The 27565-nt window shown below is 44.0% G+C and overlaps 2 protein-coding genes across 11 annotated transcripts in view; one reads left to right on the forward strand and one right to left on the reverse strand.

Annotated features, from left to right (window-relative positions):
- Window positions 1–2143: 2143 nt before the first annotated feature.
- Window positions 2144–9347, forward strand: LOC146348634 (ligand-dependent nuclear receptor-interacting factor 1-like). Its single transcript, XM_084853651.1, has 4 exons — window positions 2144–2333; window positions 4438–5926; window positions 7121–7369; window positions 8601–9347. Exons 1-4 carry the CDS (start codon window positions 2245–2247, stop codon window positions 9063–9065), a joined length of 2292 nt encoding a protein of 763 aa, XP_084709777.1. The 5' UTR covers window positions 2144–2244; the 3' UTR covers window positions 9066–9347.
- The window catches only part of DRAM2 (DNA damage regulated autophagy modulator 2), a 34147-nt gene continuing 13309 nt past the window's right edge, over window positions 6728–27565 (reverse strand). For 5 of the 10 annotated variants that reach the window (XM_084853662.1, XM_084853659.1, XM_084853664.1 and 2 more), the window contains 7 exons: window positions 25562–25629; window positions 24699–24838; window positions 17731–17908; window positions 16434–16516; window positions 14167–14259; window positions 12602–12747; window positions 6728–8960 (listed from right to left, as the gene is read on the reverse strand). In XM_084853662.1, coding sequence (XP_084709788.1) covers window positions 12640–12747; window positions 14167–14259; window positions 16434–16516; window positions 17731–17908; window positions 24699–24838; window positions 25562–25629 — 670 coding nt within the window. In that variant the 3' untranslated portion in view covers window positions 6728–8960; window positions 12602–12639. Of the gene's footprint in view, window positions 8961–12234; window positions 12748–14166; window positions 14260–16433; window positions 16517–17730; window positions 17909–24698; window positions 24839–25561; window positions 25630–27565 lie in introns of those variants that run through there. The other 5 variants (XR_014790685.1, XR_014790684.1, XM_084853667.1 and 2 more) reach the window with 3 other exon arrangements.

Below are 27565 nucleotides of genomic sequence, written 5' to 3' on the forward strand. Positions count from 1 at the left end.
TATTTGTTTTGGTTTGGGTTGTCCATGTTCATTTGATAATAAGGAATAAATGTAACACAGGAAGAACATAGGAATCTGCCTTATACCAGGTCAGAGTATTTGTCCATCTAGCCCAGTATTAGCAACTCTCACAGCTGTTCTCCAAGGTCCCTGACAAAGGCTCTTTCAATAGCCTACTACCTTATCTTTTTTCACTGGAGTTAATACTGGAGATTGAAACCGAAGTCTTCCGTAATGCAACGCACATGCTTTATGGCTGTCAAGGGCTCCTTGGAGGGCTCTCTCAGTCTAATCCAGTAGCCAAGTCCAGACACAGACAAAGGGATTCTTTTCCAAGCTTTATTTTTCTTTTACAACTTAACAGCTCTACAGGTAGCAACTAGATCTGAGCAGCAGCATCCCTATGCCCTAAGTTAGAACAGTTGGTCCCCGTTTGAAAGGCAATTACTGGCAGACCCCTGAATATAAGGACTAGGGAGAATCCCTCCCCTTTTCCCTTGGGTCCTCTGGGCGCAACCGTTCTTTGAGCACCAACCGGGTGCTATGCCTCCTTTCCGCGCTCTCCATTTGGCGTCGCTCTCTGCGTCTGCGCCGCGCATCCAACCAGTCTGCTATCGGTGCTGGGTCACTCCCTGGACTGCTTTCTAATCTAGGAATGTTGGTGGGAGGAATCTCTGTCAGCTGCGGGCCCTGGGAAAAAGGGGCACGCTCCTCTCCCAGGAGCGACTGCTCTTCCTCCGAATCAGAACTACTTTGGGATTCTATGGGCTCAGTGTCCACCCTGACAATGGCTCAGCTGTGGTCCAAAGGGAAGGCAACCCCGCCCCCCAAAACACACACATAAAACACTTGGAGACACTAAACATGAAGGGAGCTGTAAGAACATAGGCAGCTGTACCATGTCACCTTCTATTAGCTTTTTAAAATGGCACATAGTTGAACAGTTCTGTACCCAATTTGAAATGGCCAGGGAGAAGGAAAAAAATCAGAATGATTAGAACTTTATACACACAGGAGGACTTGCCCCATTTTCTTGCAATGATTCAAGAGTATCTCAGATTAGGGCTACCACCTCCACCTTTGGAAAGAAAAGGCAGCGCTTATTAGCTTAGTTCATATAAATGCATGCAAGCGCCAATAGTCTAATGTTGTTCCCGACATCAAACTTGGCAGGTATGGAAAGCTGGCTACGGGTACTATCGATTCTATGGATTTGACAAACACTGCTTATAAAAATGAGTTACTGGTTTAATTAAGATGAACGTTGAAACACTGCAAATCAGCACTCACCATTTGGAACTCAATGAAGACTGGGGAAAACAGTAGTGCTTTGCTATCAGAATTCCCCCACCTCCATCTGCTAGATATGGCTTATATTTGTCACGACTATAGACCTAGATATTTAGCTTTAGCTATATACCTTGGATGGTTCAAACAAAGTCTGAAAAAGTCCATTGATTACTAAGGTCTCTGGATAATGGGTATTACGGGTGGCCAGATGACAAAGAAGACAGGTCTCCCTCACCCTGACTAAGTTGTGCAGAAGAAGGGATTTCAGAAGGTGCAACTTACATACCAAGCTACAGCAGCTGAAACCCCCTCTTCTACGCAATTGTTGAAGGCCAAGCGGCCTGCCTCTCCGCCTTCTCAATGGCCATCCTATTTGTGGCATTTAAATATGAATACAGAACTTGGCATGTTTTCTGTTGAAAAGTTCAGAATTCCTTATTTGTATACCAGTAATAGGAACCTTAAAAAATCCTTTCCAAAGTCCTCAAAATTTCCATGCAGTAGGTTCCTCAGCCTTAATTGGACCTGGCAACAAAGACACCCAGAGAGAGTGGCATTGTGATCTGTGACAGCGCAAAGAGTCCTAACTAAAGCCACTGTTGATGGTTTTTCGCCCAAACAGGAAGTTCTAGAGGCAACCCGGAAGTCCTCGTCGCGAGCTCCCGGAAGCGATAACTGACGCACGCAGGTTGCAACAGAGCGCCCCCTTCACTAAAAGGAGGAGAGCGAAAGCTCTTGTCGGAAGTGGACGGCCGGAAGGCGCTTCCCATTGGATCCCAGGGATAAACGCGGCGGAGAAGTATCCAGTAGCCGTCCCGAAAGCTCCCGGAGTCCGGAAGTACGTCAAAAGCTTGGATTTAAGCGTAATCGGGGGGGGGGGAGTGGTTGTTGTCCTCTCGGGCCTGAGGTGCGCTGGAGTTGCGCCCCCCCGCGCTCGAGATTCTCGGTCTCGCCATGTCCGGGATGGCGCAGGGGGCAGCTCGGGGCGCAGGGGAGGGGGGGTCCCGCTCCGGAGCCGCCGCCGCCGCCGCCGCCGCGCCCTGGTGAGTAGCGGGGCTCGGTTCCCTCCCGAGCCTCCGTATGGTGGCGGGGGAGCGGCAGCCCAGAGAGCGGCGGGGCCTGCCGGTGGCGCCTGCTTGCCCTGGGAACGGAGGGAGGAAGCGCCGGGACCAGCACGGCGCCTCGTGGCGTTGGCGCATCGCCCGCCGGATCCCTCGCAGGCCCCCTGGCGGCCTCTCGCGCTTCCTGAGGAAAGCCGCGCTCGGGCGTTCCGGGTTTCTGCGCCTCTTTCCTCGCTTGAAAGGGGGCCGGTTCCCTGGAGGAACGGAGTGGGGGAGGACGGCGAGGCTGTTGTGCCTTGGCCGCCATCGATAACGCGGGGGCGGGCGAAGTCTGGCCAGAAGCAGCGTGTCGAGGAGACCTTGGCCGAGCGGCGGCGCGCGAGCGCTTGGTGTCTGAGGCGGACCCGCCCCGCCCCCAGCCTTGCGGCGACAGCAGCAGGAGCACATGAAGCCAAAGTCGCCCGGTATCTGGCCGTCGGTGGTGTCATAAGATAAAACCTGGCACGTAGCACCTCGCCCTGGCCGAGGCTGGAGCTGGACCCGGGCCCGGGTTGTTCTCTCGCTGGAGTGCCTTGGAAGGAACGGGGCCCAAAGGGAGCATCTTCTTCTTAATGAGCCCAGTACATTTGGAACCGAGGTCTTCCTCAGGAGTGCTCTTGAACAACTACTTTCAGCCTGGTATCTGCACACTGTTGCAGCCTTTGAGGGAGAACTTGTTTGGACTGTATTGGGCTCATAAAATACCTCTTTCTTCAGCACCTGAGGTGTCCCGCCTTCCTACTTTTCTTTCCTGCCTTGAAGATAAATGGCAAGCTGAGTGGGTCATCGTCCTTTTGGAAGCAGGAATGGAAAAGGTTCCTTCCTTACCGTGCCTTAGAAGAAGCGTGGTACATTAAGGGCGCGGTCCTATGCATGTTTTGACAGGAAAAAAGTCCTACAACTCCCAGCATTCCCCACCCAGCTGTCTGGGGAATGCTGGGAGTTGTAGGACTTTTTTTCTGTCTAAACATGCACAGGATTGTGCTCTCAGTCTATGTTAAGTTTGCAATCCTGTACATACTTACCATAGAGCAGGGGTGGGGAACCTCAGGCCGAGGAGCCAAATTTGGCCCTCCAGGTTCTCTAGATGCCCATGCCCCCTTTCCTCCAACCGGCAACCATTTGTGTTTTTTCTCAAGTTTTGTGCAGTTTTTTTCCCTATTCTAAAAAGTTGAAATGGCTTTCCTAAGACTAGCATTAAGAGCGTAGCCCTGCTGACTGGGAATGCTGGGAGTTGTAGGATGTTTTTCTGTCTAAACATGCATAGGATTGTGCCCTAGAGCTACAATGTGCCGGTATTTTTGACCCCATCTCTTTTGCCTTTGGTCCTGGCCCCCTTTGCCCTTAGCTCCACCCACCACTGGAATGTGGCCACAGAGAGCTTCTCCAAAATTAAAGTTAGTCCTCTGGCTAAAAGAACTTCCCTACCTGTGCCTTAGAGTAAGTACTGCTGAACTCAGTGTGACTTACTTCTGAGCAGATAGGAGAAACTTCTCTCCTGCTCAGCAACAGTAGTTGGAGAAACCGAGCTCCAATCTAAAATACTTCAGCTCATTCACCTTGAGGGCCTGACAGGATTCTGGAGTATGACATGTGACAGAGCTATTTAAAAAAGGGCTGAAAAGAGAATAAAACCCCAATGGAATAGCTGCAAACTTTCAAAGCATTACCTGAGGAACAGAGTTGTGGTGTCGCCCAATGGAGTGCCTCTCTCTAGGATTGAAGTTTTCATCTAACTTCAAAGTACGTTTTTATGAAAACTATAATAGCTGGAGTAATAATTCTTCCCTCCATCCTATCCTACCCATATAAGTTTTGACTTAGTAACTGTTGACAAACAGTAAATTCCGAAAAAGGAGAAACCCCCTTTAATGTAGGACAATACCATCTTTGCCCTCAAAATCAAGACAGTTTTTCAGTTGTTAGCTTGACTATGATAAGACTCGGGATATGTTATATATGAGCCATTCACTGTGCACAGCTATTAATGCAAAATAATCACAATATATGAGGGGGTCATTATTTATGTGACATTTTTGTTTTTAAGTATTACAGGTTGTATATACCGAATAGTTCAAACAACTGGGCTCGTTAAAAAAAACGGTCTGACATTGCTTCCAGTTTCAAAACCTTTAGGAAACTCTGTACGCTTGGTTCAACTTCCAGTCTTACCCAGTCATACAACAACTAATGTCTCAATATCTGGTCTTGGTAATTTGAAGAATCCGATTGTTAAAATCCCTGAATATATAACAGCTACTCCTGGAAAATTAATTCTGCCAAAGCCATTGGGTCAAGTGGAAAAGGTGAACGCAGCCTCTGTTGTAGAAGAGAACATAACTACACCAAAAGTTTCTACCATTCAGAGTAACTTTCATTCAGCTGATAGATCATCCCTGAAAAGGGATGCTATCCCAGACAAGAGCAATGCAGAATATGTACTTGTGAATACAAATACCCTTCCTGTTACTGTGAGGTCTCCAGTACTGCCTTCTGGACATCACCGCCAAATACCAGCTAATGCGGAAGTTAAATCTGTTCCTGCTTCTTTCTTGCCACCAACAATTCAACAGAAGATATTGGCGGCAGCGGCCTCAAGTGCCTCTGGAGCATGTGAAGTTACAAACACACCAACTGTTATTTATGTGTCACCAGTAAAGACAGTGAAAACAGCTGCTTCTAAACCATTGCAAAATATATGCCCAAGACCGGTTGCAGAAGTATCAAAGTCTTCAGTACTGACAATGCCAGAAACAACAGTTGATAGTTCTGCCCTAGATGTGGCAACATCTGATAACGAGAAAAAACAGGCAGCGCCTATGAAATGGGTTGTCCAGGAAAACCCACAGTTATCAGCATCTTGCCTTGTTCCTGTAAAGTCCTCAAATCATGTGGCATCCAAAATCTTAAAAACCTTGGTTGATATGAAGAATGTGAAAAACAGCCCTGCCAGTATTCTGCCTGCCTGTTCTAACAGTCTGAGTGAAAACCAAGCAAAAATGACTTCTATAAAAGATAATGCCCTGGTGATGTACAATGGGAAAGTGTACTTACTGACTAAAAAAGAGTCCAGTGTTGGGTCAGCAAACAAGTATGGCAAACAAGCATCACCCAGTGCTGAAATGCACTTCAGAAAACAAACATCACATTTAATTAGTTCAGCTGCAGATAGCACAATAACCAATCAAGTTGTCAATTTAGTGTTGTCAAAAAGCAAAGGGATTGCATCTAGTGCAAAAGATCCAAAATCCAGTGAGAATTTGGGACCTCCCCCACAGTCTGAAGTGAACCAGGGTTTAAAAGCTGCATCCACCTTTTTTGCATCTTCACATGGGAATCTGCAAATAAGCAGTACCAGCCAGCATGAGGCAGCATCCCCATCAGGAAACATTCCAGTTGGAATGAATGTTGCTCAGAAATCAGTCACGAAAGAAAATGCAAACCATAGCATCATACAGAAAATTATTTCTCCTAATGAAGCAGCAGTTGCTTTACCAGCCACAGTGCATGATGCTTCTAAAGAGGAAGAACAAAAGGTAACTCTTAGTAGAGCAGATTGTACCAACGTGCCTTCAGTATGAAGTGTCTTAAATCAATATTTAGTGAAGAAGCATGCTGCTAAAGACAAACATGAATTAATTATGTTGATTCCTTACTGGCAACGAAAGGAACGTGATTTCCCTAGGTCAACTAGTGGTGGAAATGAGAGTTTTTAACAAAGTGAAACTCCCTTTATGGTCTCCTGTCTCAAGTCTGCTATGGGAGAAAACACAAAAATTTAACTATTATCTGTTGGAATTCAATCATACTGTGGTTCCCCAGCAACTTTATGCTAGACAGAAAAGAAAATACTTTGTTGAAAATACTTTATGAATATTTACATTTTTGGATACAGAGGCACTTGCCCAAATAGAGCTTCAGCTTCCAGAGCCCCTCATGGACTCAGCTGCAGCACATCAGGGACTTCAGAAAGAAGTCCTCCTTGTAACGAGGGCCCTACTCATGAGGAGTCCTTTATGCATGAGTAAAGGACTCCTGATTTCCTTTGCAAATGGGCACTCCTCACAGGGGTTGTTCAGGCTTTCCTCTTGAGATGCTGCCACTCTCGGGGGGGCTAGGTGGTTGCTCAGCCTCTGTCTCAGAAGCAGAGTTCCCCTCTTGTGCGGATGAACCCGTGGCCAACTCCCCCAAGGGTCCAGGCTCTCCTTGGCTTATGGGCTGCTCCTCAGTGCTGTTTGACTCTAGGAGCTGTAGCTCCTCCTCTGAAAAGGATTCCTTCAGTGGGGCATGACAGATATAACTAATTTCAATAAATGAACTGACAGTACTAAAAATCAGTCATTGATTTCTTATGTTTTTATACCACTTGTCCACAATGTTCAGATTGGTTTACAGTAAAACATAAAATATAAACACACACACACACACACGCATATATCAACTAGATTATGTTGTTCATACAAACAATTTAATTCCTGTTAAAAATATACATCCTTGTTTCTTGTGGTTAAAGTGCTAGTAAACTGACTTGCTTATTTGAAACGATACTGCAGTGTCAGAATAAATATCACAACGTTGGTTCTACTTTCGTGGAGGGAGAGGGGTGTTAGTGACTTATTAGGGTACTAGCTGTAAACATTCTGTGGGCTATACAATATGTAAAGCTTTGTGCACAACAGTCTAATCGTGATGTTCTGGGAGATTTATATGCTGAATGTTTACTATTTCAGATTGAGATCTCATCAGGAATGGCTGTTCAGATCAAACACAGGAAAGAGAAACACAGAAAACAGTGTCTTGAGTTGAGAAAGAAATTTGGTCTCTTTAAAGAGGAGAGAGTATATCTGAGGAGAATTCTTTTACCAATTTCTCTTACAAGATCAGAAGCAACTGTGTGTTCCAGCATTGTACAAATGAGTGACTCTTGCAACTTGCTGCAGGAAGTATCTATTAAACCTGAACCTGGAGAAGAAGAAAGGGTATCTGAAATGTTGGCAATCATCTATATTGTTAAGTGCCTAAGGGTGATGGGACCTCTCACAATGATTAGCTGAGCTATTGTGATGCCATGAAAAGTTTTCAACTACTTTAACAGTTAACAAACGTGAAGACTAGAAAATGAGCTGAAGAGGTTGCTGAAGGCAGGGGAGTGAAGATAAAGAGCATGCTGGGGTATAAAATAGGAACCTGAGAGCACAATAGATGGAGTAATTGGGGCTGAGGAAAAAGTGTAAAGGAGAGGAAGAGTAAATGAGAAAGGATATGGCGGTAAACATTGACAGGGTGTGAGGACACTTCGTGTTCTCCAAACTAGCACTTGAAAACACTGAGTTGGATCTAAACTGTGAAATTGGGTCCCATTGAAATCAGTTGGCCAAGTTAGATATGGCTTGAAATTAATGGGACTTAAATTCCTCTAAGACCAGATATCTGCGTGTGCAATGTTGGACTGAACCTTTTGTCTGGATAAAGCCCATTATCTGTAGAAACATTTTGAGTTGGGAGAAGTATATGAAAAGAGGCAGAAAGTTGTAGATGTTGAAGGAACTGCTTGCCTGTACAGTCCTGAATTTTCTGCTGCAGATGCCAGGGATTGAACCTGGAACCTTCTGCGTGCAAAGCATGTGCTCTACCACTGAGCAATGATTCCCTCTTTTTTTGGAAGTGAATGGGAGCAAAGGAAATAACAGCTCTGGCAAATTTTTATGTTTAATAAAATATATGTTTCAGTAGTGCATATTTCTTGATGCTAGATTACTATATTCAAAGAATACTAGCCCCTGTTTCTTTCATGGATTCTGACATCCCCTGCCAACCTGCTTTTTCTAACATCTTGCCTGATGAAGAGATCTGCAGATCTCAGAAACTTGCACATTTTTTTTTAATCATATTTGAGTTGGCCTAATAAAGGTATTATTTATGGATTTTGGAATTTTTCTTATGGCCAACATGGTTGCTTTTAGTTTTTGAAATATTTCAGTCAGCTGTAGAGGTTTTAATGATCCCAAGGCAAGGAACACACTGGTGGCAAATGAAGTAAATAGAATTAAGTTCTAAACATGAAATTTTCAATTAATAATTTTCCTAAATAAACATAAATTCAGCTGCTTGTAAAAACCCTTGCTGTTTCAGTTGTCTTTAACCATGTGATTAATTTATAATGCTGCAATAATACAATACTACCTAATGACTTTTCTTCCTCACACGCAGATAATTGGAGAACTGAGAGAAGAGAATATAAAGCACGAGACAAAAACACCACCAATACCAGCAAATGCCAAGAGGAGGAAAACTGAAATCAAAACTACATTGAATCCTAATTTGGAATATACTCACTGTTATTCAGTAATGGATAACCACAGTAGCCCTTGCAGACAAGTTGTATCACAGCAAGAAAATCCTACAAGTGTTCTGCAGTTCTCTCAGAGGGTGGATTGTGACCCTAATTCTTGTGTTCAAAATAATGAAGAGAACAACATTTTGACCCACACTTTACCCCGTCGTGAACGTGAAACGTCCCTTAGTGAAGGGTCTTTCAGAGAGGACATTTTTCCATTCAGCCCGCCAGACCTGGAGGAAACAATAAGAGATGAAAAAATAACAAGGCTTAAACTCTTGCTGAGGGAACGTGAGGCAGCACTAGAGGAAATTCGTAAAAAAGTGCAGCAAATTTAACAAATGTAGTCCTTTCTCAGCCCCAAATTTTGCTGCAGTGCCTTTGCTTCTGTGACTCTTTAAAATGTTACCTGTTGACCTTTATGTTTAAAGATAACACAATAAAATAATTTAGTTTTCTGATATTCACATGGTATTAATGGGTGCAAGTATAAACATATGAACCCCAGTGTCAGAGTCTAAAATCTTATTCAGAAGAATATAGCTTGCAGGAAATGTTTTTTGAATTTTTCAGTATGTCCTCTCACTCTTACAGTAAATATAGTTAATGTTTTTGCTGATAATTAAGTCTCACTTCCTTAGAATGAAAGGTAAATGGAATTTTTCAATTGTAGATTTTGTTAAAAGCACACTGCTTGCTCGATATCGAAGGAAATGGAATAGCCTGAACTTGGTTTCCTCAAACCTGCTGAAAAATTCATACTCTATTGTTTTAAGTTCTTAACTCCTACTTTTCATCAGAATGTAACAGTTATTAGAACAAGTGGGACCTAAAAAATTGTGGATATTTTCCAGGATACTCTACTCCTCCTTCCCTTGTCCTCCCCAGATATAGTCAGTCAGCCTTCTGTGGCCACAGAGTAGTTCTCATGGGCCTGTTTAAAAAACAACACCACTTAAGGAGTTTTTCTAGGGATGTACGAAAGTCACTTACCTTTCGCGGGTTATGTTTATGGTGGGGGGGGAGGCGTTCCGTTCCTCCCCCCCCCGGAATCCTCGATGTGGGGGAGGCGTTCCGTTCCTCCCCCCCGGAATCCTCCACGGCCGGCTGTGCTCTGCGGCAGCTCCGCGGAGCAGCCGGCCAGGCCAGGCCCGGCCAGGCCAGGCCCAGCCAGGCCAGAGCCGCCTGCAGCCGGATTTTCGGCCACGGAGGGCTCTGGGAAAAAACAAACAAACCACGTACGCAAATGGCGGCGGCTACAGCTGCCGCCATTTGCATTCCTTAGTTTGGGCCATCTTAGTCTACGTAAATATTTACGTAGACTAAGATGGCCCAATCTAAGGAATGCAAATGGCAGTGGCCATAGCCGCTGCCATTTGCGTATGCCTTTTTTTTTTTAACCAGTCGTTTTAGGCTACGCAAGTTTTTACAAAGCCTAAAAGGTCTGGGTAAAAAAAATAAAAGCGTGCCATTTGCGTACGCCTTTTTTTTTTTTACCCAGATGTTTTAGGCTACGTAAAAACTTACATAGCCTATCACGTCTCTGTAAAAAAGAAAAAGTGCAAATGGCGGCGGCAGCCAGTCAGAAGACCAGCCGCTACCGCTGGAGCCACTGCCGCCCGGAAGATCCACCCCAGGTAAGTCTCGTCCTGGGGGGGATCTGCAGGGGGGTGGCAGGACGTTCCGCCACAGATTTCGGGGGGCTGAATGCACTGGCAATCGGCCTCACCGTGATCCGTGGCGGAATTCTCTGCCATCCCTAGTTTTTTCTCTAAAAATATTTTGTAGTTCTGCAAATTTTGGGATTCTGTCCACGCATGGGGAATGAATTTGCTCTTACTAAAGGATAGCTTTTTTGTAGAAGTGCCAAGTGTATTTCTTCTTTCTCTATAATGAATATTACCAACCAAAACCCCCGTGTCTCTTCTGTCAAACTGGCTTATTCTATAAAGCAGGTTTGGGCAACTTGTAGCCCTTCAGATATTTTGGCCTACACCACCCATGATTCTGCACCATTGGTTATTCTAGCTAGGGCTTGTAGGAATTGTAGGCCAAAACATCTGGAGGGCCACATCGCCCACCCCTCTTTAAAGGGTATATCCCTGGTTTAGTTGGTATGTAATACAAAGTTGTTGTTATGCTGGAATATATTAATTTGAAAAAACACTGGGTATGTAAACATTTGCCATGATGTTTCAGCATTGTTCTTGAATTATTTTTACAACCAGGAAGTGTAATTGTGATTGACTTAAGCAGTGGCCACAATGTTCCATAGAATATGTATTCAATTCAATTCAGCAAAGCTTTCGACAAAGTGCCCCATGATATCCTGATGAGCAAACTAGCTCAAAATGGGCTAGATGAAACAACGATCCGGTGGATCCACAGTTGGCTACAGAATCGGACTCAAAGACTGCTTATCAATGGGACCTTCTCAAACTGGGGAGAGGTAACGAGTGGGGTACTGCAGGGCTCAGTCTTGGGCCCAGTGCTTTTCAACATTTGTATGAATGACTTGGAGGAGGAGGTGCAGGGAATGCTGATCAAATTTGCAGATGACACAAAATTGGGCGGGATAGCTAATACTTTGGAAGACAGAAACAAAATTCAAAGTGATCTGGATAGACTGGAGTGCTGGGCACAAAACAACAGAATGACATTTAATAGAGATAAATGCCAAGTTCTGCACCTAGGAAAAAGAAACGAAATGCACAGTTACAAGATGGGGGATACATGGCTCAACAACACTACAAGCGAGAAAGATCTTGGAATTGTTGTTGATCACAAGCTGAATATGAGCCAACAATGTGATGTGGCTGCAAAAAAGGCAAATGCTATTTGGGGCTGCATTAATAGAAGCATAGCTTCCAAATCCTGGGAAGTACTAGTTCCCCTCTACTCAGCACTGGTTAGGCCTCATTTGGAGTACTGTGTCCAGTTCTGGGCACCACACTTTAAGAAGGATGCAGACAAACTGGAGAGGGTTCAGAGGAGGGCAACAAAGATGATCATAGGACTGGAAACAAAGCTCTATGAGGAGAGACTGAAAGAACTGGGCATGTTTAGCCTTGAGAAGACTGAGGGGAGATATGATCGCGCTCTTCAAGTACTTGAAAGGTCACAGAGAGGAAGGCCAGGATCTCTTCTCGATCATCCCAGAGTGCAGGACATGGAATAATGGGCTCAAGTTACAGGAAACCAGATTCCGGCTGAACATCAGGAAAAACTTCCTGACTGTTAGAGCAATACGACAATGGAACCAATTACCTAGGGAGGTGGTAGGCTCTCCCACACTGGAGGCATTCAAGACGAGGCTGGACAGCCATCTGTCAGGGATGCTCTGACTTGGGATTCCTGCATTGAGCAGGGGGTTGGACTCGATGGCCTTGTAGGCCCCTTCCAACCCTACTATTCTGTGATTCTATGTTAAGCTACACATGAAAATGCTTTGGGCTCCTCTCCCAGCGTTCATGTATATGCAGGATTCATGGAACTCAGTCAACAAACTTCAGTCTGTACATTTATTATTCAGTCTATAAAAATCTGTAGAGAAATATTGTGGGGTGCTATTGCAATGTTACTTCACGTTCAGAACTGCAGTGCTTTGTGAGTTAATTGGAAGCTCATACATAAATGAGACTTCAGTCACATTCCTTCATTAATAAAAGTATTTTCATATAAACTGCTTGCATTGAAGGTGCCAATCTAAAACATTTCTAGGCTTGTAGATCTGGTTGATGACAATGGGACTAGCAGGCATTTACTAGTTAGCTGCATGTTAGATGTCAGAATTCCTGAGTTATCAGAAATGAGAACAGTGAGCCAAAGGTGCTCTTCCTCTGTCAGAACAAGTCATCCTCCGATGAAAGGATACCTTTGGATCCAACTCCTACTCTTTTTTGTGTTTTATCCTCATGTATTTTCTGCAACTGGTATTCCTTGGCCATCTTCAAGAAGCTGCTGGTGTGTATAATGAAGATTGTGCCCATGCAGGAGTGCTTCTGTACGCAAGGAGATTTTCTGCAATAGGAAGAAATAGTGGAAAGGAAAGAATGAGGTTTGTCAGTTCTCTCAGCTCTGCTTCCACAGAGCTACAGCTAAGCCACGTTAGACTGCTTTTCACAAGCAAACCCACACTAGATTCTGCTTCACAGAAAAAGGAAAAAATTGGGGTGAATATGAATACTAGTAGCTCCTATAGATGTAACTGGAGGGATTTTGTTGAAGCATTTAAACAGACACAAATACAGAGTTAGGAAAGCACTACAGAAGGGGAGAGGCAGGCAAATGCCAGCTGCTCTAGCTAGACTCTCCTGCTCCCCCCCACAGTATCATCTATCCTACCATCTGCTCTATGGGATTCCAGAAGAGAGTGGCAGGTAGGTGGGCAAAAAACACCTCAGAGCTTGCTCCAGCCAGACTGCCCCACTCCCCTCACAGGGCCATCTATCACCCCTGCCCTGTGGGAAGGATCCTGATCACTAATTTGTTGTGATTTTATTCATGATTGTTGATGCTACTTGTAAGCTGCCTTGGAAAGATTTGTATCCTCAAAAGAAAGATATAAATAATTGTAATAGATAATACAAATTGTTAATCCAAAAAAGGCTAGGGAAAAATAACTATGAAATTCTGCAAGGCTCAGCAGGGAAGTGTTTTAATTTTTCCCCATTACTCAAGTCAGCAATCTAGGGGACCCAGTAAAGCAGGGGTGGGGAACCTCAAGCCCATGGGGCAAATCCGGCTTTCTTGGGATCCCAACCTGGCTCTCCAGATGGCCATGCCCTCTTTCCCTAACTGCTGATCATTTGGGTTTCCAGCTTTTGCACACCCCCCCCCCCGCATTCTAAAAGACTGAAATGCCTCTCCTAAGGCTTAGTTTCTGTCAGTAAGAGCTTTAAGCTAAAATAGGCTGGTGTTTTGGCCCTGCCCCTTTAGACTTTGGCCTCTGCCCACCACTGGATTGCAGCCCCCAAGACCTGCACCAAGAGTGAATTCAGCCCTTGACTTGAAAGAGTTTTCCCACCCTGGCAGTAAAGTTTAAAACACTGCTTTGCCATTTTTATTAGCTCATAATCAAGAAAGATACTGTACTGTATTTTGCTCTACAGGCTGCAAACATTTCTGAAAGAGGTAATATCACAAGGCCAGCCTCTGAAAATGAAATCTACATGTGTGTAATGCTAGTGGTGGGCAGCCTTGGATGCTGAAGAGGAAGTTTATAGATCAAAAGCTGTCAATTAGCCTGGAGTGATTTTTGCTTCATAGGGTTTGCCACAGAAAGTCGCAGCCTATATTAGCTCATGAAATATGTTCCAATTGTGTCATAAGAATTGAATATTAGCTCTGACCTCCCACACTACTTTTCAACTTGAAGGTGGTTTACTATCTCTAAAGTTTCTGGCATACAAAATATTCAGCAAAGAAACACTGGTTTACCTGAAAGTCACGGATATAAGTAAGGAAAAAGCTGACGAAAGAGAAAGCCAAAGACCATTCAGAGACTGTGCTTATGATGTGGAAGCCATAACCCTGTAGGAGACAGACACACGAACAAACAATATAATGAAAGTATTTCTCAGTGGTAGAATGTCATTACCCTTTCTAATACTGAACTCAGGTGATGAATGCTGACAGGAATGGAGCCCAAATAAAACCTCACCTTTGGCTATATAGATATAAAATGGCCAGGCTCAGGCCCCAAACCTGAGCCTTCTAGTGCCAAATAGCATATCAGAGGAAGGCCTCAGCTTGGGGGAGGGCAGGAAAGTTAAGATGTGTCCTTTTCCCCTTCTCACCTTCAGAAACTTCCCCAAGATGTTTAAGCAGCACTAGAAGGCTTCTGGTCCAGGCTGCCCGGAGCTCTGGACAGAAGCATTTATCTTAGGGCAGGGGTGGGCAATGTCTGTGGGGTAGGAGGCGCATTGCCTCCTCAGACCCCATTGGGGGCCGCACCCCTACTTCTTGCTACTGCACTGCTGAATTTGCCACTGACATTTGGCATGGTGGGGAAAAAGCGGCGATTTTGCTTTAGAACAAGCCACTTCCAGAAGACTTAGGGGGTGGGGATACATTGCAACTTTTTGTTAAGAGTCCTATGTGTTTGTTCCTGACACCCCAAAACTCTATAAAATATGCGAACCCTACCCTCAGCCTGCTTTCAGCAGCTTTACAGCAACATGGCAAATGACTAGGAATTGTTCTTTTTAGTAAATGTCTATGACTAAAACAAAGTTCTCTACACCACAATGCTCTATTTTAAGGCCAGCCCTTTTAGAGCGAAATTACTTCAGTTTGCTCTGATTCTAGCATTGTAATTAAGAGAAACCTGTTCTGAGCCAATGAGCTCTTGTAAGTGTGTGCAGTCCTTATTGGCATGTCTGGTGTTAAACTGAATTGGCTGCCACGCTAATTGCCAACTGCAGGTGTACAGTATCTTTGTCACTGAAATACCACTGCCTCCATTCATGGAGAATCATGACCACTAACTGTAAGTTCAGACCATGTGTCATTCTACATTTTCTTATTCCTATGAAAACTCTACCCAAAAATAAGTCACCTGCTTCAGATGTAGGAGACTACTACCAATGTAGTACTAGGTAATCCTGAGGTAGCTAATACTAATAAACTACCGGGTGCTCCCTCGTGTTATTAACCACCTTCGAGTTAGATGTGAACAGATTTTTTACAGGATGGAGAAATATTTGCTTGTTTATGGAAAGTGGGTTAAACACAGATTTTGCCATCACTGGAGGATATATAGTAGCCTTCCTCAGCCTCTCCAAATGGGTTGGAGACAATTCCCAACATGCCCAACCAGGATGGCCAAGCAGACTGGGGATAATGGAAGTTGTCATCCAACACACCTGGTGGGCATAGCTGGACAAAGGTTCAATACAGCATGCCCGTAGAGGTAGATCAGTGCTACTGGAAGAAAGAGCTTTTCTGGTGTGAGAGCTCTTTACAAGAGATCCTGGTCAAAAGCAGTAGGGAAGATCAAGGTTATAGCAGAAGGCTATCTCTGGCTACTAGCCATGATAGTTCTGTGAAATGTCCAGGTTTGGAGGCAGTATTTCACTGTATGCCAACTGCTGGGAGGCAGCAATAGGAGAGGGCTGTGGGCTTCAGGTAGGCTTTCCAGAGGCCTACTTGAAGGGAAACAGGATGCTGAACTACAAGGACCTTTGGTCTAATCCAACAGGACTCCTAGGTTCACACTTTTCCAAATGTGAACTGGAAAAGGATGGCAGGAAATGGGCCACAATACTTATATGCAACATGTGGAACACCCCTGCCATGGACCACGGGGCTAGGTGTGTTCATTTGTGTGTCACTTTATGCAGGCAGGGAAGGAGGGAGTCTGTTCAAAGTGGCTACCAAACTGGCAGAAGCTCAGGCAGGGCAAGGGTCAGAACAGCGGAGACCAGATACCTCACCTCTTCTTTTAGCTAAAGTAATCAACCCAACTGTGGGCTTCAGCTGCATTACTGACTCCTTGCCTGGCAAAAGTGCTATGGCATTTAACTTTTGGGGAATTATTTATTTTATTTACTTCAAATATTTCTAGGCTGTTTTTCAGGGCAGAAGCAGCAAAAACACACGTGAATGTGCATAGACTGCTCGGAAAGTATTCAACAATGCAGTGGACAGATTTCCTGTGCGTCTTCTCTTAATTCATCTTTTCTCTGAACAAAAATTAAACTTACTTTCTCCTGGGGTTCCCAGTGCAGCTTCTGTAGTAAACCCACTCCAAACAGGCCACTATATAAAATGGCAGAAGAAATAAACACTTTGTAACAAGTTAAGGAATATCTGTGAGACACATGGTGAGGACCCTAACTTTACGTTCATCCTCGCTTGCTCCCCCACAGCACGTTGGTCAGGGAGCCTTCGCTGTGAACTCAAGTGGCGCTTCCAGGGGTCGGCCGAGTTCCGAGGTCAGGGCTGGAGTGGCTCCTGCATGCACAGGAAGCATGAGCTCCTGCAAGCACTCTCCAACTCCAGCCCCTGGATTGAGTAGGAAAGCCAAAGTTTGGGAAATGTGCAGACTAGAAGAGCTCCAGCTGGCCCTTGGGTCGGGGTCCCATGATGTCAGAGGGTGGGGCTTTGCCCCCTGATGTTTTCTGACCTGTGGGTAGGTCGCGGGGGGCAATCCAGCTCCCAGAAAGAATATAGTTCCCCACCCATTTTAAAGTGTGATAACCAACCACAGACCAAATGTCCCACCTGAGGACTAATCAATGTTGAACAGATCCATTTTATTACCTCTTGTGCCTCTGTATCATGCCCTGGAGAGAGAGGTGTGGGATGTGGCCCAGGCCCAGGGGGATTCAACTGGAGGAGGGAATTAGCAGAAATCAGAGACTCCACCTTGCACAAGTAAAAGTGGTTTCTTCTGTGCACACATGGAGCTCTCTGGATCCTGCCTATAGATCAGCCTTCCCCAACCTGGTGGTCCCCCAATCATCCCCTGCCAGGTGCTAAGGAACAACAGTGGGAGAAGGTTATTCAATCCCTTCAAGCTTTGCTTGTGGGCTTCAGAGACATCTGGTTGTCCGCTGTGGAAAGTAGGGTGCTGAACTAGAGGAACCTTTGGTCTGATCTCCTAGGGCTCTTCTTATGTTCTTACACTTTCTCGGGAGTAAGTCCTGTTGAAATCAAAGAGACTTCTGAGTAAACATGGATAGGAATGACTTGCAATCCTACGCATGTATTCTGCTAAATAAATTCCACTGAACTCAGTGAAATTTAGTGAAAGATTGGTTTCTTTCTGATGGCAAATACATGTAATATGAACAAAGTGCATGATGTATACCTAATAATAGCTACTGAAGTTCATAATACATAAATAAATACTTTATGTGATATTTTTCAGCACTGCCATAACAATTGCTCCCTTGTAGCCATTATTTCTTCGGATCAAAATTGTGCCTCAATTAAGGGTGTACTTTTATGGAATAGTTCACATTCACCATTTTCATTATGTTTCACCAGAAAGGATACTACTTGTGATGCTTGATGCACACCACAGCAGAACTGTCAACCTGATCCAAAAAATGTCCTTCCCGTGAATTTCTGGTTGCATCTTATAGGAAAGAATGGTCTGAACCAGAATATAAATACCTCCAAATCCAAATGTGAGGCAAGCTCCAATTGTGTGCATGGACAATGAAGTGTTTTTCTAGAGGAAGAGAACATAGTGCAGATGATTTCAGAGATAGTTATATCTGAACATTTAAACAGTCTGATAACCAGTTATAAAACTGCACCATTGCATGCAACAAGAGTTCATGTATGCAAAAAATGCAACATCTGTTCGAATCTAGGTTTGGCACTGCTGCTTTTGCAGCTTCAGAGTCTCCTTCGTTATTGGAAGTACTTAACTGATGCTGATCAGATTGACCCACGATCCATGTTTATAAATACTTATTGTTGTTCAGTCGTTAAGTCATGTCCGACTCTTCGTGACCCATGGACCATAGCACGCCAGGCCTTCCTGTCCTCCGCTCTCTTGCGGAGTGTGTTCAAGTTCATATTCATTGCATCGGTGATGCTATCTACCCATCTCATCCTCTGCCGTCCCCTTCTCCTTTTTCCTTCAATCTTTCCCAGCATCAGGGTCTTTTCCAGGGAGTTTTCTCTTCGCATTAGGTGGCCAAAATATTGGAGCTTCAGCTTCAATATCTGTCCTTCCAATGAGCACTCAGGGTTGATTTCCTTTAGGATTGACTGATTGGACCTCCTTGCAGTCCAGGGGACTCATAACAGTCTTCTCCAGCACCACAGTTCGAAAGCATCAATTCTTCGGCATTCAGCCTTCCTTACAGTCCAGCTCTCACAGCCATATGTTGCTACTGGGAAAACCATAGCTTTGATTATACGAACCTTTGTCGGCAAGGTGATGTCTCTGCTTCTTACTACGCTGTCTAGGTTTGCCATAGCTTTCCTCCCAAGGAGCAAGCGTCTTTTAATTTCATGGCTACAGTCACCGTCTGCTGTGATCTTGGAGCCCAAGAAAATAAAATCTGTCACTGCTTCCATTTCTTCCCCTTCTATATGCCAGGAAGTGATGGGGCCAGATGCCATGATCTTCGTTTTTTTAATGTTGAGTTTCAAACCAGCTTTTGCACTCTCCTCTTTCACCCTCAACAAGAGGCTCTTTAGATCCTCTTTGCTTTCTGCCATTAGGGTGGTATCGTCTGCGTATCTGAGGTTGTTGATAATTCTCCCGGCAATCTTAATTCTGACTTGTGATTCATCCAACCTGGCGTTTCTCATGATGTACTTTGCATATAAGTTAAATAAGCAGGGCGACAATATGCAGCCTTGTCGTATTCCTTTCCCAATTTTGAACCAATCGGTTGTTCCATGTCCGGTTCTTACTGTTGCTTCTTGACCCTCGTACAGGTTTCTCAGGAGACAGGTAAGGTGGTCTGGTACTCCCATCTCTTTCAGAATTTGCCAGAGTTTGTTGTGATCCACACAATCAAAGGCTTTAGCGTAGTCAATGAAGCAGAAATAGACGTTTTTCTGGAATTCTCTTGCTTTCTCCATGATGCAGCGAATGATGGCGATCTGATCTCTAGTTCCTCTGCCTCTTCGAAACCCAGCTTGTACTTCTGGTAGTTCTCGGTTCACATACTGCTGAAGCCTAGCTTGAAGGATTTTGAGCATAACCTTGCTGGCATGTGCAATGAGTGCAATTGTGCGGTAGTTTGAACACTCTTTGGCATTGCCTTTCTTTGGAATTGGAATGTAAACTGACCTTTTCCAGTCTTGTGGCCACTGTTGAGTGTTCCAAATTTGTTGGCATATTGAGTGCAGCACTTTAACAGCATCATCGGTGTATAAATATGATACACAGGGTCTGAAGCAGGAATGGAATAGGGAAATCAACTGTTCCATTTTGCCTAATTGATGGATCGCCGCTTTAGCATCTGTATGTGAAGCATCTATGGATCTCAGCAAAAATGTCTTCAGCATAAACTCTTGTTCTGTGTCTACTGGATGCCTCAACGTCTCTTTAATAAGGGTTTGCCTAAGTTGGTTAACTGCTGGAGATGTAACACAGCTAATGCTAATCTTAATCATATCCTTTGGCAATGCCCAATAGTTGCCTCTTTGGGGGAGGAGGTTATTATATGGATTAACTTTGTATTGGGACACTCTTTAATATTTACTGATGCATATGTCCTCTTAACCTGCTTCCTGGAAGGTAATGAACAATCAGTGCAAATGGATTTTCTGCACCCTTTTGACGGCTAAAAGACTGATTTTACAACATTGGAATGATAAATGCTCACCTCCTACAATGCAATGGATTGAGGACTTAACAATGCTTTCAATATTTGAATGAATGGTATATAGACACCACTTGCGAATGAATACATATCTGGATATTTGGTCTGCCTTTGTGGAAGTTTATTTATAATTCTTAGAAATCTGTATTTTCATACATGCATACATATGCATGTATTGAAACTGATAGATTTGAATCTATGTAGTTACAATTTTTTTCTTCTTTATGGTTTTGTTGAAATTTTATAATAAAAAATATTAATATTAATAAAACATTAATTTCAAAACATGTATGAAAAAAATGCAACATGATAGTGGAAAGTTTTATCTGTAAACCAGCAGAAGAATCTAAATGGGCTTAATTATCAGAAGTTCTTTTTTTCTGAAGAAGTGTTGAATAGATTGCAATTGTTTGTGCCTTTTAAAGAACATGCACACCCTTGCTAAAGGCAGGCAGTTTTATTTCCTGTTGTTAATGTTTCCCTGTTTCCCTGTTGTTAATTTCCCTGTTTGATTTCCCTGTTGTTAATTTTTCCAACGTACACACTTACTTGAAGTAAGTCTTACTGAACTCAGTGGCACTTGTTTCCAAAAAACGCACACATAGGAAGACAATGCCTACTTACTTAAAAGCAGTATGAAATCATCTTCATCCAAACTTTACTCTCAGACAAATTTTCCAATTAGTTCCTCCTTTTCTGGGCTTTTTTTTTAACTTAGGTAAAAATATATATTTTACCCAACTACTCTTATAGCAAGATCAGGTTCCTATTTATTTCTTACCTCCATATCCCATCCTTCCTTCCAATCTGTACTACATTATTCATTTATTTATAGCATTTTTACCACACTCTTCAACCACAAAGGATCTGTAATTTATATCCTGCCTTTCCTCCAGGGAGCTCAAGGTGGCGTATATGCAGTTTCCAAGGGGGACATTCTTCACAACAGGATTTTCATGGAATCAGCTCTGGTCTCTCAGGGACACATGAAGCAAGATAAGCTGGGTGTAGAGTACCATTAAAATCCGGTTTTCAGGGGTCACATAGCACTTGAAAGGAACATACTTCTGGGTAGGGTGGAGGGAGTAGAACTGAATGTCATCAAACTGGCAGGGGCTGCTCAACCAATGAGAAAAGCTTGTTTCCTGCCCCTGTCCAGGCTTCGCCCTGCTACTACATTATTATGAACAGAGAGCAACTAATTTTTCCCATGTGTACAGATTTCCCTGAAGAAGCCAAAATCCCCAGTTCTCCAATGCAGCATCTGAAGGCTCCCCCTGAGAGCTTCCCCCCACCCCAATTTCACTGCATCCAACAATCTGCCGTGAAGGTATTGCTTCCACCCCATTTTTCCCCATGTGTGCACTTTTGCCTATTGCTTCCAACCCCCCATTTTCTCCCTTTCTCCTTCTCCCTGCTTGCAATGAGAAGCTCCTGTAAACCCGAAAGATCATTACCATGATAAAGCAGAGAAGGGACATAACAACGGAGAAATGACTTTACATGAGAGAAACTACAGAGCATCAAAGAAGCACAACATCGCAATAGCGATTTAAGAGCGTAATGGGGAAGTGAAAAAGGGCTTTAGGGTGAGTTACTAAAGTTAGCCTTTAACCCTTTCACTGCAGGGGAGAGAGATTTATGTCCTACTTCTGAGTAAACATGCACAGATGGGGGGATATATTAAAGATTAAAAGCAGGCTAGCTATGGTGGATGCATGTCCCCACAACTGTGGTAATGTGAGGAGTTGCTGCTGTCCTCCTGGGGATTTTCTCAATGGGAAAAAGTACTTCCATTGGGGAAACAAGAGGAAATGGGGCATCCCACCCCCTTGGCTACCTCACTGCCAAGTCACAGAGGAACGCCCAGGTTTTAATGTAGGGGGACATGGCACCCTGTGGTAAAACCACCAGGGAGCTGTTTCCAGTAAAGAAGTTGGAGTAAAAGGAGTTTCAGAAAATGTGGTTTTTCAAGAGGGAACTGCTGGTTGGCAACGGATTGGTGATGACATCATCTGTCGCAAAGGAACTCAAATTGCTCTAACTTCACACTAAATCGCTTGTGAAGGTAGACTCTCACCAGGTACTGACTAGACATGATAGGCAAACTGGTATCCAGATGCTTTGAACAACAGTGCTCAAAATCCCTGACCACTGGCCATGCTGGCTGGGGCTGGTGGGAGTTGTAGTCTGGAGGACACCAGGCTGGCTACCCCAAGACCTGCTTAGCTTCAAGAAGGTTGCTGCATTATGTGCCTTCAGACAAGAACTTGGATGGCATTTCAGCCTTACAATGACCCTGTGAGAGAGGTTAGGCTGAGAGATTGTGACCAGCCCAAGCCCATCCAATAAGCTTCATGCCCAAGCAAGGATGGGAAGCTTGATTCTCCCCACATAAATCCAACACTCTAGCCACGACATCACACTGGTTCTCAGTCCTTAAAAACAATAAGGGAGAAGCCATTATCTTCAATTATCACAGCTTTAGCATCAATTGTGCAAAAAGCCACTTAGGAGCAGGTGTCCATTTCAAAAAGAAGTTTCTGCGATTAAAAGGCAAGAACATAATGATTGAGATGCCTGGAATGATGCACTTGGAATTAACTCTGATATCTTGTGGTAATAACATGTACACGGCATTGGAAAAAAAAGGGGGAATCCTCAATCTACAAAATGGACGTTGGTATGTAGCATTTTAGTAACAGACATAAGTGACATTTGAGATGTGACGCAAAATGAACATTAGTAGCTCGTTCCTAAGAACTTAGGAAGTGTTCAGAAAGCCAGATGGCACACCCAGCTACAGTCAGAATGTCCTTTCCATTCAGTATGAGCAAGTTGTATACGAGAACTACATTTTCTCCCCTTGTTTGCTGTAGGTGAGACTTTTAACTCTTCAGTGCTACACTGCCATCCAGTGCTTCTGATGCAAACTATATCTGCTGCTAAATTATCAGGCCCTGACTGAGAATTCTAAAGCACCAAATGAGCAAACAAGGGTTGTGTTTCCACAACAACAGAAGGAGAAGCAAATGGAGGAATACCGGATTTTTTTTAAAGGAATCAGCTTTGCTGCGCTTTGGTCCGTGCAGGACTCCACCAGCAGGTTTTCCGCACCAGTAAAAATTGCTTCACAGAACATACTTCCTGGTGGGGGTGGGAGTGAACATCATCTGACTGGCAGGGGCTGCTCAACCAATAAGACAGGCTTCCCCCTCCCCCCCCTTCTCCTTTCCCCTGAAAGTCCAGATGCACCTGCATTTCAGGACCAAGCCTCATTGAGCACACTGGGAGTTACTTCCAAGTAGACATACATATGCTTGTGGTGGGAAGGGCGGGCGGGCAGGCGGGCGGGGGGGGGGAGAACACAAAGATGGGAAACCAGCCCCCATTTTAACCCACAGAAGGGTCAAAGTAGTTACTTCCTAAGGCAATAAACCAAACAAAGAAGAACGGGAGCACCGAGATCGCACTTTGCCACACTTAGGGAATTGGGCTTTAAACTGTGCCTTGTCAATTGAGGCGGATCTCTGTAAGTTCTGATGTGGGCATTCAGAGGCCAAGCCTCATTCAGCACAATGGGAGTTACTTCTGAGGAGACACTAATCGGTTTATGCAGGGACAGGAAACACATAGGAAACACCCCTTGACCGGGGTCATGGTGACAGGCACACCCCCGGGCAGGGCTAGCACACCTGAGCTAAATGCAGGGGTCGGGGCATACAACAACTATACGGGGGAGAACCCAACTTAAAGAAAAGAATCGGACTTTAAGTAGTCTCAGGAAATCCAGTTTTTCCCTGATAAGCTGGACAGCCCCAACGTTATGTATCCCTAACAACCTCAACACGCAGTCAGATCGGAGTAAGCAAGTTGCCTCATTAGCATATTATTATTATGTCTTACTATAATTAACAAATGGGTGACTCAAAAAACGGCAACTTTTACTCCAGCATTGGCCAACATGTGTCACATTTTTTCAATGTGTGTCTCATTGATTGCCACATAGATTACTTTTTTCTGCTAAACTGGTATTTTGGGGGTGATGTAAACTTTATTTAGTATTTGACAGATTTCCTTTGTTCCCTTCATAAATTATTCTGCTTGTAACTATACTTGCAATCTGGTTTTTACTTCATATTGTTTTAATATTTTGAATGTATCCATTTTTTATATGCAATATGGCCCAAACCAATAAAACAAAACTGTATGAATTGCTACTAAGAAAATTGACCTAGGGACGCTGCTGGTGCATGGCAATCTTATAACTGCTGTGTATGGCAAGCAAAGCCCAACAGAGAAGAGAAACACATTGAGAGATGAGAGAGTGCTTTTCAGATGCAATTTCCAGAGGGTTAGCTGTGTTAAGCCTGCTGCAGCAAAAACATCAAAGAGTCTTGTGGGACCTTAAGGACTACCAAATCTATTCTGGCATAGGTTTTCCTGGACTAGCTCACTTCATCTGACAGTGTTCACAAAAGCTTATGCCAAAATAGATTTGTTAATCTTTAAGGTGCCACAAGACTCTTTATTGTCTTTTCAGATGCATTCACTACTTACATTTATGGCAGAAGCCAATCAGTAATCAACTTCTCTCTAAGAAAGGTCTATCACATGCTTATGATTAGTATATGTTCCTTTGTAATCCCCCCCAAAAGATGAAGCACAAACCTGGAAGTTTGCAATGATGCAAAGTCCAAAGCAACTAACCATTCCTAATACAAAGCCAACCTTATTTAACCGGATGATCTTGGCATCTTCACGATTCAAAGCACTGACTTGTTTATATCGGACATACATGGTAGCAATGCCTGTGAAGGAACAATCCAAATACAGTGAGGATGGGGTATGAGAATCTGTGATTCAGCCACAAAAATGGCAGAAGCCAAGGGTGTTGTTATGGCCATGTAAAAATAGCTGTCAAATTCTCAAAACACAATGAAAGGAATGTGGAAATAAAGGCTGTATGGTTTGTTTGATTGATATCCCTCCACTGATGAAAGGCTTTTCATCCAACGAGGGCTTCCACCAGCTGAACAGGGAGGCATTTTTTGTTGATTCACCCTCCCTCTTGCAGTGTACTGGGCCGCCCAATGTGTTCCAGAGGTGGCATAGGGAGTTGCAGGCGGGAGGGGGAAAATGGCAAAAATCACCTCCCACACTGTTCTACCGATGGTAGCCTCTGCTGAATCAAAGAGCATTCCATCAGTGGAGTGACACCAATTGGATGCAACCCTGTGTATGCTGATCTGAGAACTGATTAATATTTATTTACATAAAATATTTAGCAAGATTATTCATGAAATAACTAATATTCAATTATCATGCTGCCACCTCTATTTTGTATTCGAATCATTAAGATCTGCCAGTGGTTTCCTTGCCTCCATTCCATCAGTGCACTAATTCCACATCAAAAAGGCATCTCAATGGCTATTCTGTTCCAAGAGCTATAGAATTCCTTCCCTCTGGAGCCTCACCAAAGCCCATGACTATGCATCTTCCAGAAGTCCAGTATCCCTTTTTTCTCTACTTACCCAAAAGAGCATCAATGTTTAACATTATCCCAAACAAACATCTTTCAGGAGGTATTGTCCCTGTATCACTGAAAGAAAAGCAACATATGATAATGTATCTCTTGTGATGCAAGTAAGTTTCTAAAACTCACCAAATGCACAGCTAAAAATGGAAGACATCTAGATTTGTAAATACCCATGTTGATATCAAGAGTATGCTCGTGGGGGGTAGGGGAAATATGGCCATTAAAAGGGGAGCAATGAAGTCAGGAAGCAGGCCCACACAGAAAAAGAATACCTGAAGTACCATTATTTCATAATGTTTTGAAGAAGTTTTTAATACTGTGTGTCTTTGGGGACCTGTAAAGCCCTATAAAGCTTTTGGGGTGCCTTGTTTTAATGGTCTTTTAGCTGTTTTAAATGTTTATATCATAATTATTCATTTAAATGTGGAAGCACTATATTTTTAAATGAATTCAAATGCATTTTAAATAATATTCTGTGAATATATTTCAGTTTTAACCATTTTAGATTTTGACCTGATGTTGTATCTGCCCTAATATGTTTTAGTTGTTTACTTGTTCTGTATACATGAATGGAATGTAAAGCCCCATAAAGTTTGGGACCAGGGTATCTCAAGAGCCACCTTCTCCTATATAAGCTTGCCTCTTCACTAGACTGGAGAGGCCCTTCTTCAGGTGCCATCACTTGCTGAGGTTAGGCAGACGGTGTCTAGGGCCTGTCTTCATGGGTGGATTGGGACCGTTTGGAGGTCCTTTGCGGCACATGACACCATGGCCAGTTCGCAGCCACCCCAGAGTTTACCTGTGGGGAAGCCCCATTTTTGCAGAGTGCTTTTACTCTGTTGTCTTTAATTTGACTCCCTGTAGTTCAGCAGCTGTGTGCCCAGCCCTCTGCTTTAAATTCAGTATGATCTGGGTGTTCCTAGGGGTGTGTCTTTCAACTGGCACATGACATCATGCCCAGTCCGTGGCAACCCCAGAGTCTACCTGTGGGGAAGCCGCATTTTTGAAGAGTGCTTTTACTCTGTTATTTTTCTTTAATTTGGCTCCCTTGCAGTTTAGCTGCTGTGTGCCCATCCCTCCACTTTAAATTCTGTATGATCGGGGTGTTCCTAGGGGTGTGTCTTTCATCTGGCTGTATCCTCAGTAACCTAGGTAACTAGAATAACTAGCCTGCCTTTCCAACACATCAAAGCACTAGAGCGCTCTTTCAAGCCTTCAGAATCACACTGCACTTCCTTTTTGCCAGTGGGAGTAACTAGCCTCTGTGATTATGCACTTCTCAGATGTTTGCGTTACTTTGCCTCTCTGATGTTGTCTAAAGTTGCTCCTCTGACATCATGTTACTTCTCTGATGTGCGTAAGAGCTTTATCACAGTACTGATCTAGTGCGGTCTCGGGAGCAGAGGAGCCTGTCACTGCAAACAGGGAGAAGTGCCCAGAGACGGAGAAAGGGAGCTTGGAAACTATAACTCCGCGACAGTTTGGTAGAATGGGGCAAAATTGGGGTGGTGGACTGCTCTCATAGGAAGCATTCAGATGCTGCACTGGATAATTGGGGATTTTGGCTTCTTCATGCAAAAGTGAGCGTTCCCCCTCCACCCCGATCCCTTTGGCACTAAACAAATGCACACAAGGGCTTTATTGCAGTAGAGTTCTAGCATGGTCTCGGGAACACGGGAGCAGAGAAGCCTGTCACTGTGAGCAGGGAGAAATGGCCAGAGAAGGAGAAAGGGTGGGGGGAGCAAGAACTCCCTGTTTGCTGGAATGGGGCTTATTTGCACTGGTGGAGTGCTCTCATGGGGAGTGAGTATCTAGCCTGCCTTTTTAGTGCTGTTTCTAGCCCTCAGAATTGTGAATTAGTTTTTCTCCATTCATAATAATGTTGTAGCAAGGGGGAGCCTGGACAGGGGTGGGAAACAAGGGGTGGGAAACAACAAACTCTCTCATTGGTTGAGCAGCCCCTTCTGGTTTGATGACATTTAGTTCTACTTCCCCCACC

This window comes from Heloderma suspectum, chromosome 4, assembly GCF_057233095.1.
Source record: "Heloderma suspectum isolate Gila_16-S chromosome 4, 16-S_ref, whole genome shotgun sequence".
In the NCBI taxonomy this organism is placed as follows: Eukaryota; Metazoa; Chordata; class Lepidosauria; order Squamata; family Helodermatidae; genus Heloderma; species Heloderma suspectum.

What these genes read in the sequence shown, in the direction of transcription:
- LOC146348634 (XM_084853651.1), top strand. Translation starts at nt 2,245, where the DNA reads ATGTCCGGGATGGCGCAGGGGGCAGCTCGGGGCGCAGGGGAGGGGGGG. An exon ending in GCCGCCGCCGCCGCGCCCTG is followed by an intron (nt 2,334 to 4,437) that starts GTGAGTAGCGGG and finishes TTTGTTTTTAAG; the next exon opens with TATTACAGGTTGTATATACC. An exon ending in CTAAAGAGGAAGAACAAAAG is followed by an intron (nt 5,927 to 7,120) that starts GTAACTCTTAGT and finishes TTACTATTTCAG; the next exon opens with ATTGAGATCTCATCAGGAAT.